The sequence below is a fragment of the Nothobranchius furzeri genome, chromosome 10 (genome assembly GCF_043380555.1).
Source record: "Nothobranchius furzeri strain GRZ-AD chromosome 10, NfurGRZ-RIMD1, whole genome shotgun sequence".
In the NCBI taxonomy this organism is placed as follows: domain Eukaryota; kingdom Metazoa; phylum Chordata; class Actinopteri; order Cyprinodontiformes; family Nothobranchiidae; genus Nothobranchius; species Nothobranchius furzeri.
In genome coordinates, this window is record NC_091750.1 from 56,607,089 (window position 1) to 56,620,221 (window position 13,133).

The 13,133-nt window shown below is 40.5% G+C and overlaps 1 protein-coding gene across 1 annotated transcript in view; it reads left to right on the top strand.

Annotated features, from left to right (window-relative positions):
• Positions 1–13,133, top strand: part of LOC107386809 (transcription factor COE1-A) — a 109,155-nt gene that overhangs the window by 75,264 nt on the left and 20,758 nt on the right. The window contains exons 9-10 of the mRNA XM_054731097.2: positions 1,305–1,438; positions 3,944–4,070. Of these exons, the coding sequence (XP_054587072.1) occupies positions 1,305–1,438; positions 3,944–4,070 (261 nt within the window). The remainder of the gene's footprint in view (positions 1–1,304; positions 1,439–3,943; positions 4,071–13,133) is intronic.

The following is a 13,133-nucleotide window of genomic DNA, read 5'->3' on the forward strand; positions in this document are numbered from 1 at the left end:
CAAGTTTCGGTCCTCCACCACTTCCCTCTTGGTGTCCCGCAAGGTTCTGTGCTGGGGTCTCTGGATCCTCCTGTATCTGTTCCTTCTCCAGCACATCCTGGGAGGTTATCCTACCATCTTTATGCAGATGACATCAAACTGTACATCTCCTTTAAGCCCCATGAGATGTCTAAGCTGCAGCTGTTAACTCCTGCTTAGACTCTATCAAAACCTGGATGGCTGGGAGCTTTCTACAGCTGAATGAATATAAGACTGAGATCATCATCTGTTCCCAAGCTGGTTCCCAAAGTCAGAGACTCTCTTGGTCAGCTTTTTTCCACAGTAATCTTGGAGTGACCTTTGTCCCAGTTCTCACCCTGGATTCTCATCCCAGTTCTCTTGTTTGCTCCTCCTTCTTTCATCTCAGGAATATTTCTAAGCTGATTCGAATTATGTCCCTCCCTTATGTATGGTTGTTAGAAAACAGTGACAATTTATCCTTTTTAATTGTAGATGCTTGGGTTATAATCATGTTCCTTATAAATACTATCAGTAGATACTTTAACCAAGGCAGTCTGTTATGCATTTCCTGCAAACTGGTTTGATTTTGAGCCACTTGTAGCTGGGGTAAGTTGTCACCAGTTGTTTAAATAAAACAGAGGCAGAGTCAAGCAGACTTTTCAAAGAGTTTTTCAAATGTCAACGGAGGTGGACGACACATGTGCATTCAACAAATAAAATTACTAATATTAGTGTGCAAAAGAGTATATTTATTATATTATGAGAATTTAACTATCATTACATATTGTCATTGGCTGCAGGCACAATGGACTCCATTGTGGTGGTTTATGTGCAAGTATACCATCAGCACCCTCGCATTTATAAGACGAGTTTTGATTCGTCCACTGTGGAGACCATTACTGGCGAAAGGGTCCAAGTAATTTAAATAGACTTGCTCTGTGTGTACATGTATGTATGCATGCATGTGTGCAAGCACGTGTGTGTGTGTGTGTGTGTGTGTGTGTGTGTGTGTGTGTGTGTGTGTGTGTGTGTGTGTGTGTGTGTGTGTGTGTGTGTGTGTGAATGCACTGTGTAATGATGTGAAGATCAGCCAAAATGAAAGGGTGTAGCATGAATAAATATGTACAGATGCAGGGATATAAAGCTACAAAGATGTTTCCCTGCCTTTGCCAAAAAACAAAGGTTTAAGAAAAAGGGAAAGTTATTCTCAAGAGCAAAGAGTTGGGTTTTCTTCTATAGATTAATTTAATTCCCTTGAAAAATGTTAATAAATATAATTTACTCTGCTCTTGTTTTTCCTCCAGGAGCAGCTCCCTGCATTAAAGCTATCAGTCCCAGTGAGGGCTGGACTACGGGAGGCGCCACCGTCATCATCATAGGGGACAACTTTTTCGACGGCCTTCAGGTTATCTTCGGTACCATGCTGGTTTGGAGCGAGGTCAGTCACCGTTCTGTCTCAGTGTTGTTTCAATCCCTTGACTGTGTGCCTCGGCCCTCGGACCGTTGGAAGTAATTCAATATGAAAACATACTTCTCTCCACAGTCTGGCTCTTAACTGTGTGTGATCGAGTGTGTGTGTGTGTGTGTATGTTAATGTTTATCTAAGTGATGTTTACCTCCCTAATGAGCCTCCACCAACTGGCAACTAACCTCCCCTCGCTACCTTCCTCACCCACACTCCCGCTGCCTGCTTCTCTCAGAATACTGATCAGATCAGCACATTTTGATAGCCATCGGCTGAATGCTCTTTCACACATACACACACACACACACACACACACACACACAGCTCACTATCATAGGTTTCCCCACTCCTCTACAGAATGTTTATTTGTCTTCTGACTCCACTCACCGTGTGTGCCGAGCGACCGTGGCTTCCTTCCAACAACAACAGCGTTGGTGTGTGTGTGTGTGTGTGTTGTGTGTGTGTGTGTGTGTGTGTGTGTGTGTGTGTGTGTGTGTGTGTGTGTGTGTGTGTGTGTGTGTGTGTGTGTGTGTGTGTGTGTGTGTGTGTGTGTGTGTGTGTGTGTGTGTGTGTGTGTGTTAAGAGCTGAGGGGTTTGTTTACAGTGTTGAGAGCTGCACTTACACACACTAACATGTGTACAGAGTCTCAGTTCAGAATGACTCAGCTCTCTTAGCTGCAGATGGATTTTTGCCAACCAAATGTTTCATTTGCACTCAACCTGATCATTGATTCTGAAGGAAGAAATCTCAGTTTGAAAACATCTGTTTGGAGGACATGACTGAAAGTTTAACTTTTTCTTTTTTGTCTGCATCTTTTCTTCCTTCTTTTTTTATATTTACTTTTTTAAAAAACCTTTTATAAATAGTGAATATTTATCTAAATTTTAAACGTATAAAATGTATTACAGCTTAAAGGAGTGGTTTATTATTTTTGAAGGAAGGTGATGCGGAAAAGTTTCAAGCAAAGTTCAAACGACAGGACGATCTGCCAATTTTTGACACGCTTCACCCCTCCAACAATCTTAAAGTTGTGCACCATTACTGTAAGGATGATCTTATCAGATAATCATACCATGTGTGGTGTGTTACAAGCACTCTGGTTGGCTCGGAAAGACATCAGGACCAGTCTAAACATAAATCTGGGCTTTCAAACATGCTGGATTGTCTTGGTCTGATTTTCGGGGACAAACAAAAGTTGAATGTGACGTTCAGGCAATCAGGTAGCGAGGTGATGGGAGCACGCAGATTTCCTGTCTGAGCTGGGAATGTCTTTGAAATGTTTGTACAGTATATAGTTTCTGCCGAGTTGCTGCACACCACACACTGTATCAGACCAAAACTGATATATCCATAATTTTTTTCATCACCACGCGTGTAAACTCTCATGCTTTGAAAATCAACCAACAACTGGGCAATCTTGCCGTGTGAACCAGGCTTTACCTGTTGTAGACAGGTCTTAGAATGACCTTCTTTGGAGAAACTGTTAGTTTCAAGCCGGCCACAAATTGTTTTAAAACTATTCCAAGCTTAAATATTTGGAAAAGTTAAGCAAATATTATTTTAAAACTTTCAAAATGGCATAAATTAGAGATTCCTTAGTTATTTCAGAAACATAACGCTCTACCCAGAGGCCAAATGTAGCTAGCTACTTATGCAATTGACCAGAGTTGTCTATGTAAATATTTGTAATGAAAACTATGCTAGTGCTAAAGCAAAAAAAGCTTAAAAAGTTTGCCTTAACTTCTAGAAATATTGTTTAGCAGAAACTTTTTATTTCTCGTTGACTCTTTTGTCTGGTCAGAAAGTTTTGGACAGAGAATTTCTGTTTCTACGAACTGAGGTTGTTCAAAGTGTGATCAACTGCAGGTTTTTTGTCAGAAACACATTTAAAACACATCTGAATTATCTCTGTGGTGATAAAACCAATATTTTATCACAAACATAAAATACTTGTTTGTGTCTTTCTAACTCATTTAGAACTTTTCTCTGGATTTTCTATACCAAAGTGAAGAGGACTGGGCTAGACTTACTACAATTTGTAGTTTTTAAAACATTTATCATCACTTGACCAAATGTGTACTTTTCATAAGGCTTCTTCCTGTTAAAGGAGTGTTTTCCTCTCCACTGTCGCTACATGCTTGCTTAGGATTACATGTAATCTGATGGGTTTGCTCCGATCGGAAATGTTTAACTAATTTGCTCAAAGAACTCAATACAATGCACAGATAAGTACTTTCAACTGGATTATTTGCTTTGTAAAGTGCCTTGAGATGACTCTTGAGATGTGAATGGCGCTGTTTAAAGCGCAAGTCACCATAAATCCTTTTTTTTTTTTTTGCTGATAAACTTTATAAATGAGTGTCTAATCATGCCATTGACATGTGTAGCCAATAATTTGGCACTTTAGTGCATCTTAGTTTCATTTAAAATTTTTGCCTAAAACTGTCAGTGTTGATCACATTTTGTATGTAATCCAGCTGATAACGCCACACGCCATCCGGGTGCAGACGCCTCCCAGACACATCCCAGGGGTCGTAGAGGTCACTCTGTCCTACAAGTCTAAACAGTTCTGCAAAGGGACACCAGGGAGGTTCATATACACAGGTAGGTTCATGCATGTAACTCAATACTATTGGTTTTTTTAATCCACAGTGGTAGTTTTTCTTGGTCTGTGTGTGTGTGTGTGTGAGAGAGAGCAGCACCCACGAGTTTGCAGTTCACTCTCGGGCCAGACAGTGTTGAACTAATGACTGCAGATTAGTCAACATTAACGACCCACACTCGTTCGAATGTTGCCATAATCAGAGGCTCGTTAAAACAAGCTACAATTAAACAGTCTGCTCTTTAGAGCTCTGCATACTGAAACTATTAGTGAAATCATCCAGAACACCCAGTTTACTAACACACACACACATAAATGTACACATTGTTGAAAAGGAGTGTGTGTGACTTTTGACCAAACTGTTGACTGTGAATGAGCCTTTTCCTGCTAAGTTGGGTAAAGCGGAAAAGGAAAAGAAGGAAAAGCATACAGAGTGAGTGTGTGTGTGTGCATGTGTGTGTGTGCGTGCTGTGTGCAAGAGTGTGTGATTCTAATTTGCACATTTATGTGAAAATGGATAGAGGTGATGTGATGTCTGGTATTGATCCACTGCTCGACATGGCTCTATCACACTGTAACGATGACGTCATTAACAGAGGAACAAAAAAAGAAAAAAAAAATGGCAGCTTTATAAATTCCTTGAGAGAGATGATGTTTGATGACACTGATTATTAACCAGAGATAATGATGAGGATTTAAGCTGAGGTAATATGTCCGCTGTTTAGCTATGCCGTCAAATCCCGCTTTTGCCATGATTATATAACCATAGATATATATACATATCTATGGTTGCGTGGTTCAGTCGGCATTTCCGTCTTTTTTCTGATTGATTATTTTTGAGCTGGCTAGTCCCGCCCCTCATATGCCTCTCTTCTTGTGGGTTACCAGACTCCTTCTCTGTGCAGAATTAAACAGAGAACGAGTCTGGCAGGCCAGGCTAGGAGGAGCTAGCATAAATCGCTATTGATTTATATCAGTTTTGGTGTAGGTACCGGTGTCGGTACAGGATCTGCTCGGGTGCAGGATCGGCTCGGGGTCCTACTGCCGATGACATCAAAGTAGTTGACTGGCTGAACATGAAGCTTACGGAAGTTACGTTATAACGTTATGATTTTGGTCAGAACAAATTTGTGGTCATAGTCTTAGCGGTTGTAGTCCTGTAGTCCAAAAATCAACACTTTTTGGAGAAAATATGTTTGAATTTCTAAAGGAAATGTCAAATATAAGCAAATGATAAACGGTGACCCTCAAAAGCTCTTGATGTTGATGAAATGGGGCAAAATAAAATATAAGAACTTTATTGAAAGACACCAAGCAATATTTTGAGTCAAAGAATGTATTTAGATAACAACTAAGGAAATATACAGATGAACTCCACTTTAATACAAACAGATATGGCTTCACACATAAGAACTGTTCTATGTTTTGTCAGTCCGATGTTGGTTTTATGCAGTTTCACATTCTTTACAAAACAAAGATAATATGGTGTTTTATTAACAAATTACAATTATAAAGAAAACATTTAGGTGCTAACAAACAAGATTTTATTAACAAAACTGCTGATGTCTTTCCAAAACGTATGTGTGAAAGCCGAGTAGATTTGTTGTAATGTGACGTCATCGGCCCCGAGCCGATCCTGCACCCGAGCAGATCCTGTACCGACACCGGATCTGCTTGGGGTCTTGCGACTGCCGATGACATCGCACTAGATGATTGGCTGAATGTACGATTTATGAAAGTTGCGTTATTATGTTTGTAAAAGTTACATTAGCACGTTGGCACTGAGAATTTTGATTGGTCCAGACAAATTTGTGGTCGTAGTCCTGTACTCCAAAAAACAATTTCCGGGGAAAATTTTTATATTGCCAAAGCAAATGTAAAATAAAAACAAAAATATTAATATAAATGGAGACCCTCTCTGATTTTGATTAAATGGGGCAACACTTAAAAGAATTTTATTGACCAAATAGAAAGTATACAACATTTTGAATGAATGAATGAACGAACGAATGAACGAACGAACGAATTAATTAATTCATTTACATAAGAGCTAACGACATATACAGAAGAAGTCTGTCAAAAATGGGATGCAATGTATTTTGGCCAAGTGGATTTTGCCGTAATATGACATCATCGGCAAGCGCAGGACCCCGAGCCAATCTGGGACCACGAGCAGATCCGGTACCTACATTGTTAGTTAGAATGTGTTGGTATAGCGGATTTCGGTAAAAAAGCTGGTATCGAGCCTCCCTCGTTTTTTATGATTCTGAAGAAAGAATCTCAGAAACAGAAGCCTTTTTATGATATGGAGCACTCAGTACAGTTAAGTCAGATTTTCTCTGTGAACTGAGAAGTAAAAATGTTTCCTTTGTTGGAAAATAAGGACAACCAGAAAGATACGAGTTAGCTTTAGAAGACAATGAAAAAACTATCAAAGCAAATCAATAGAAATGAAACTATGGGACTCACAATGATGATTTGTGTTTGAGTCTGACTTAAATCATAAATCTGATGACTTAGACTTGAAAAGTCAAGGAAGACAGAATTACTGTTGAACTTAAAAGACTCTATTTGAAGCATTAGACTTGATTAATTTTATCTAATGGTTTAAAGCTGTCATCTTTCTAATTACTGGTATTTATTTTCATAAAACCTTCATTTCCTTTAAACTAACTCTCACAGTTCCAGTTCCAAAACATTATCCAATTTTCATTTTAAAAATCTGTATTTATTTAAATTTTGGAACTCAGATCTTGGACTTAATTGAAAACTATGGTGAATCATGTCAAAACTTTATTTCTTTTAAAACACAAACGAATCAAAAGCCAAACAATGCTAACAAATTGCAGAAATGGTTTTAAGCCCACAAGAATAAATCAACCCCATACTGTTGTTTTCATTAGATCATGTGTGTTGTGAGGATTTGTTGGCGTTGTGTTTGAATGATGCAAATCTATCCAACATTTGTTCTTCAGTCAAAACATCTTTAGTTTGACCCTCAGGCAAGCCGGCAACTAATTGGTCCGTCTGGCATTTAACTCTTCATCCTATTGGGCGAGGATGACCCCTGATGACCCAACGATTGGCTGATCGCTTCAACATGTGACCCAGGAAACCCGATCTGTTACTGTGGTTGCGTGACCCTGCCTCGAGGTTGACTAAATTGTGGAAGTTGCTGGTGAGAGGTCCCAGCAGCGAACACTGATTGGCTGGTGTGGTTTTTCCAAATGCTTAGGTTGCCTCTGGGTGTGAGGACTGAGCAATTTTACACACACAGACAAACACAAAAACAACACACATGCAAACACACACAACGCCACACTTGCACGGGGTCATGTCTTAACACAAGTTACCGCACAGACTTTCAAACAGGGGCAGGAGTTGAAAGTAATTGTAAATCAGAGTGATGCGAAGCAAAGATGGTGAATAGTCTGGTTAACAGATGGTACACACGATCCATAAACACACACACACACGCATGGTGCCGTATGGCTGCTTCATCTGCCTGATGGGGTAAATTAACATTCTCGACATCACACACTCCTGTAAACACACAACGGTGCAAAGTGACAATCAATAAATGCTCACACACACACACACACACTAGCATTATTAATACTCATACATGCACACACACATAAAAGATATGGAGTTGATTTATCATCGGGGCAGCTGCAACAGGAAATCTATAGTCCAGCTGTGGAAAAGAAACTTTTAGTAATAAAAGCTGTTTTTAATTTGTGCGTCTTTTCCAAGGATTTGTTGTAAAGTTCAGTTTTCTGATCACAAAACGTCTAATAAACAGACAGAAACGACAGAATAAGAAAGATGCAAAAGCAAGTAGGAGTGTGGACTTCTAAAACTAAATTTTAAGTATTGATCCTCACACACGCACACACACACACACACACACACACACACACACACACACACGTACACACATATATGCATCCATGTAAGGCAGCCATGGAGAAGACAGGCTGGGGAGAAAGAGATCTCATCTCATCTCATAAGAGGAAGAATAAAGCAATAATTCAGTGGTATTGAACTGAAGGCTGGCCGGTGAATCGATTTCACCACACCTCCTCTCCTCTTCTTCCTCCTCCTTTTTCTCTTTTTACATCATCCCTCTCATCCATTCACCCATCCAACATCACCCTCCTTCTTTCTCCTCCCGTTGTTTCCCCTCACACGTGAATTCCTTTGTTTCAGCTCTCCCTAAAATGATGAGAAAAATTGTACAAAATATTTGGCGTTATACATTTGATCTCTCTTTGCTACTTTTCTTTCTCTCTGTCTTCCTCCCTTGTTCACATTTTATTGCGAAACAGGAGTGGATGGTGTGTCCTCATGAAACTTCAATGAGTATTGATCTGCTGGCACTCTGGAGGGAAGGATGGGGCAGGAGGAGGAGGAGTGATGGAAGAACGGAGGGATGGGTGAAAGTGGCAGAGGGTGTAGTTAAAGAGGAAAGAGATGATGCAGAAGTCAGGGATGGAGGGGGTGTTCAAAGCTGAGCCAGAGGGATTCCTGGTGAGAGGGTTTCAGTGACAGAATGCGTGAGGCAGATTCATATTTCTGCTGAAGGGTCCTTGTTTGGTTTCAGGGTCTTGAGAAGAAGCAGAGACGATTTATTTAGGAGCGGCTTTCTGCATTGTGCTGCAGAAGAACAGTCCAAAAATAGTGAATATTTTGGTGAAACATCTGCTTTTCATTTGTTTGAACTTGCAAAACAAGCTCAGTTTTTGTAATATCAGAACCAGCATGCATTACGATTTATGCGTGTTCTGTTCTGTAAAACATTCTGTAAATCCATAAACACACAGCATCGTTTTGCTTTCAAAGAAAAAGAAGTTTCATCGATAAGGAGTCGAATGACGATGCCTCAGGCTTCCCATCGACACATGGAGCTTTTGCTAAGAAAAAAATGAATTTTTACAAAATGTGTTCCAAAGTTTTTGGATATTGGTTTGTATTCTCACCACCTGGCGGCACTGTGTGTGTGTGTGTGTGTGTGTGTGTGTGTGTGTGTGTGTGTGTGTGTGTGTGTGTGTGTGTGTGTGCGTGTGTGCGCGAGTGTGCGCGTGTGTGCGCGTGTGTGCGTGTGCGTGTGTGTGTGTGTGTGTGTGTGTGTGTTATTTTAACGTTTGCATCGGTTAAATGTCTCCAGAGATGCTCAGACAGAGGATCTGACACTGGCGGTTGATTCTGACAGTTGATATCCCCCCCGACTGTTAGACAGCTGTTTAAGTTTTTTTGTTCTTCTCGACCATGACGGAGTTTTTTTTTCCTCTAGTTCTTTTTGGGTTCTTTACAACACTCTTCCCTGCCGCTCCTTTTCTCACTTTTATCTACACTGATGAATTCATTCATTCATTTTAGTTTAAAGCTACAAATATTACATATGTTTATTATCTTAAAGATTTTTTGAGATATCAACATGGCTGCACTGAAACATAATAAACATAATGGTCATAGAGCAAATTTTATTTGACGTATTTAGTAACACTGTAGTTTTACTTTGTATTTCTCAAAATATCCATCAAAATGTTGTTGAAAGTTAATTTAACCCTCTGGAGGCAGGCGTTGCAGATTTGCAACATTAAAACCTACCTACCTGGTTGCTCCACACACGTATTTCATGAGCATTTATTAACTCAGAAGTACTCCTGAAGGACTTAGTTGTTCGTCCTTTTATCAAAACTTATTTTGAGACTGAGAGGCTTAATGGTGCCCAGTTGTTCAAAATACTGTTGGGTTCATAACATATAACCATAGAAATTGGAGAGTGGGTCTCTGGGTGACGCCAAATCAAACCCTACGTGGGTGGTCTCATCCTTCCAAGCTCGGGTCCTCTACCAGAGGCCTGGGAGCTTGAGGGTTCTGCAATATCTTAGCCGTTCCTAGAACTGCACTTTTCTGGACTGAGATGTCTGATGTTTTTCCTGGGATCTGTTTTAGCCACTCCTCCAGTCTGGGGGTTACTGCCCCGAGTGCCCTGATGACCATGGGCACCACCGATGACTTCACTCTCCAGGCTTTCTCAAGTTCTTTGAGGCCCTGGTACTTCTCTAGTTACTCGTGTTCCTTTTTCCTGATCCTGCCATCACTTGGTATTGCCACATAATCCACAACGGCTGTCCTCTGTTGTTTGTCCACCACCACAATGTCCGGTTGGTTCACCATCACCAGTTTGTCAGTCTGGATCTGGACGTCCCACAGAAGCTCTCTACCACCTTAGGGGGTGTTTCCCACTTTGACCTTGGGGCCTCCAGTCCATACTCAGCACAAATGTTTCTGTACACACAATGCCAGCCACTTGGTCATGGCGTTCCATGTATACTTCCTCACCCTGCAGTTGTGTGGTGGATTGTCTCAGGGACCTCTTTGCATAGCCTACACCTTGGGTCTTGTCTGGTGTGGTAGATCTTGGCCTCTGTGGCTCTGGTGATCAGGGCCTGTTCCTGTGCTGCCATGATGAGTGTCTCTCTGCTGTCCTTCAGACCAGCTCTTTCTAACCATTACAAGGATTTCTTGATATCACCACTTCAGTTATCTGTCAGTGGTACATCCCATGTAAGGGTTTGTCATCCCACGATGGTATTTCCAGTGTCTCCTCTGTTCGCCGTTGTCTGAGACGTTCACTGAGCATGTCATCGGTTGGGGCCTTATGGGCTCGACACACGGGAGGCGACATCGCCTCTCCTCCATTCATTTTCAATGAGACATGTGCGACAAAGCGATCATCGCGGGTCTCCCTCCTACTAAGCAAAACGCGATAAACGTGCGTGTGAAATTTTGCGCACGTGTCATGCACGGACGACCCAGCAACGCGATCCCAGAAAGTTAAAACATTTTCAACTTTTCATCGCTGTCGCTCGGACAAGGACCAATCAACGGAGGTTTCATTCACTGACCACTGAGCAGACATAATGCTCCGTACATCTCCGGGCAAACATGGAGGAGAAGTTGATTATTATTATGTTTTATATAGTAAAATCAGAAGTAAGATTTCACATAACTATAGCAGCACCTTGTGAAACATCATATCTACCACTTTTTTAACTCTGAACCGCTTAAATAACCTTAATTCTCTCCAACCTGACACAGCCAAACAAAACAACGGAAGTTTCAATTTCGCCATGGAACAGAACGCGTAGATGGTTTTGCCGCTGGCCGCTGCCGCGGGTTGCCTCCCGTGTGTCAGGTAATAAAAGCGACAGCGACGAATTTCGCTGATCGCGGTTGTTTGTCGCCTCCCGTGTGTCGAGCCCATTATCCTTGATGTACTTATGGATCTTGGATGTTTCATCCTGGGCAGTGGCTCTCACACTCACTAGACCTCGGCCTCCTTCCTTACGGCTAGGGTTCAGTCTCAGGGTGCTGGATTTGGGATGGAACCCTCCATGCATGGTTAGAAGCTTCTGTGTCTCAACATCTGTGGTCTGTATTTCTTCCTTTGGACAGCTTCTTATTCCTGGAGGGTATCTGATTACTGGCAGGACATAGCTGTTTATTGCCCAGATCTTGTTCTTGCCATTGAGCTGACTTCTTAGGACTTGCCTTACTAGTTGTAGGTTGTGGCTCCTTTCCTTGCAGCTTCATCAAGGTTGCCATTTGCTTGTGGGATACCAAGGTACTTGTAGCTGTCCTCAATGTCTGCTATTGTTTCTTCTGGTAGTAAGACCCCTTCTGTGGACTATCTTCCCTTTCTTTGTCACCATCCGAACACACTTCTCAAGTCCGAATGGCATTCCGATATCAGTGCTGTAGATCCTGGTGGTGTAGATCAATGAGTCGATGTCTCGCTCGCTCTTGCCGTAGAGCTTTATGTCATCCTTGTAGTCATACATATATATATATATATATATATATATATATATATATATATATATATATATATAGATAGATAGATAGATAGATAGATAGATAGATAGATAGATAGATAGATGATAGATGATAGATAGATAGATAGATAGATAGATAGATAGATAGATAGATAGATAGATAGATAGATAGATAGATAGATAGATAGAAAGATGATAGATAGATAGATAGATAGATAGATAGATAGATAGATAGATAGATAGATAGATAGATAGATAGATAGATAGATAGATAGATAGATAGATAGATAGATAGATAGATAGATAGATAGATAGAAAGATGATAGATAGATAGATAGATAGATAGATAGATAGATAGATAGATAGATAGATAGATAGATAGATAGATAGATAGATAGATAGATAGATAGATAGATAGATAGATAGATAGATGATAGATAGATAGATAGATAGATAGATAGATAGATAGATAGATAGATAGATAGATAGATAGATAGATAGATAGATAGATAGATAGATAGATAGATAGATAGATAGATAGATAGATAGATAGATAGATAGATAGATAGATAGATAGATAGATAGATAGATAGATAGATACATATATATATATATATACATATATGCACCTCTGTCAGTGAGCCCCTGAGCAGCTGTGGCTACATCGTAGCTCATCTCCATCAGTGTGTGAGTGTGTGTGTGAATGGATGAATGATACACTGTAGTGTAAAGAGCTCTTGGAGTCCTTACTCTGAGAGGCGCTATACAATTGCGGGTCATTTATCATTTATATATATATAATTTTCATCTCTTTCTACCTCAGCCTACATCCTGAGACTCCTTTAAATGACTCATAAAACTTGAATCTGCCAAGAAAGTTCTGGAAGTTCTGTCCTCATCACATCTGGACATTTTAACACCTCATAATTTATGGACTAATGTTGCTAACAAATTAAGTGGTTTTAGGACATAACAGAAACCAGGAACGTGGGTGTGATGTGATAATAAAACAGACATATATCTAAAACACACACACACACACACAAATGATGAAACAACACGGGACATTCAGCTGCAAGTAATTTATCTGTGCTGAATGTGGAAAGTACCAGACATCACCACCACAGCTGCACACTTGGACAACATGTGTACACTCACACACACACACACACACACACACCACACACACCGCACACACCCTCTTCTCCCCACATACAC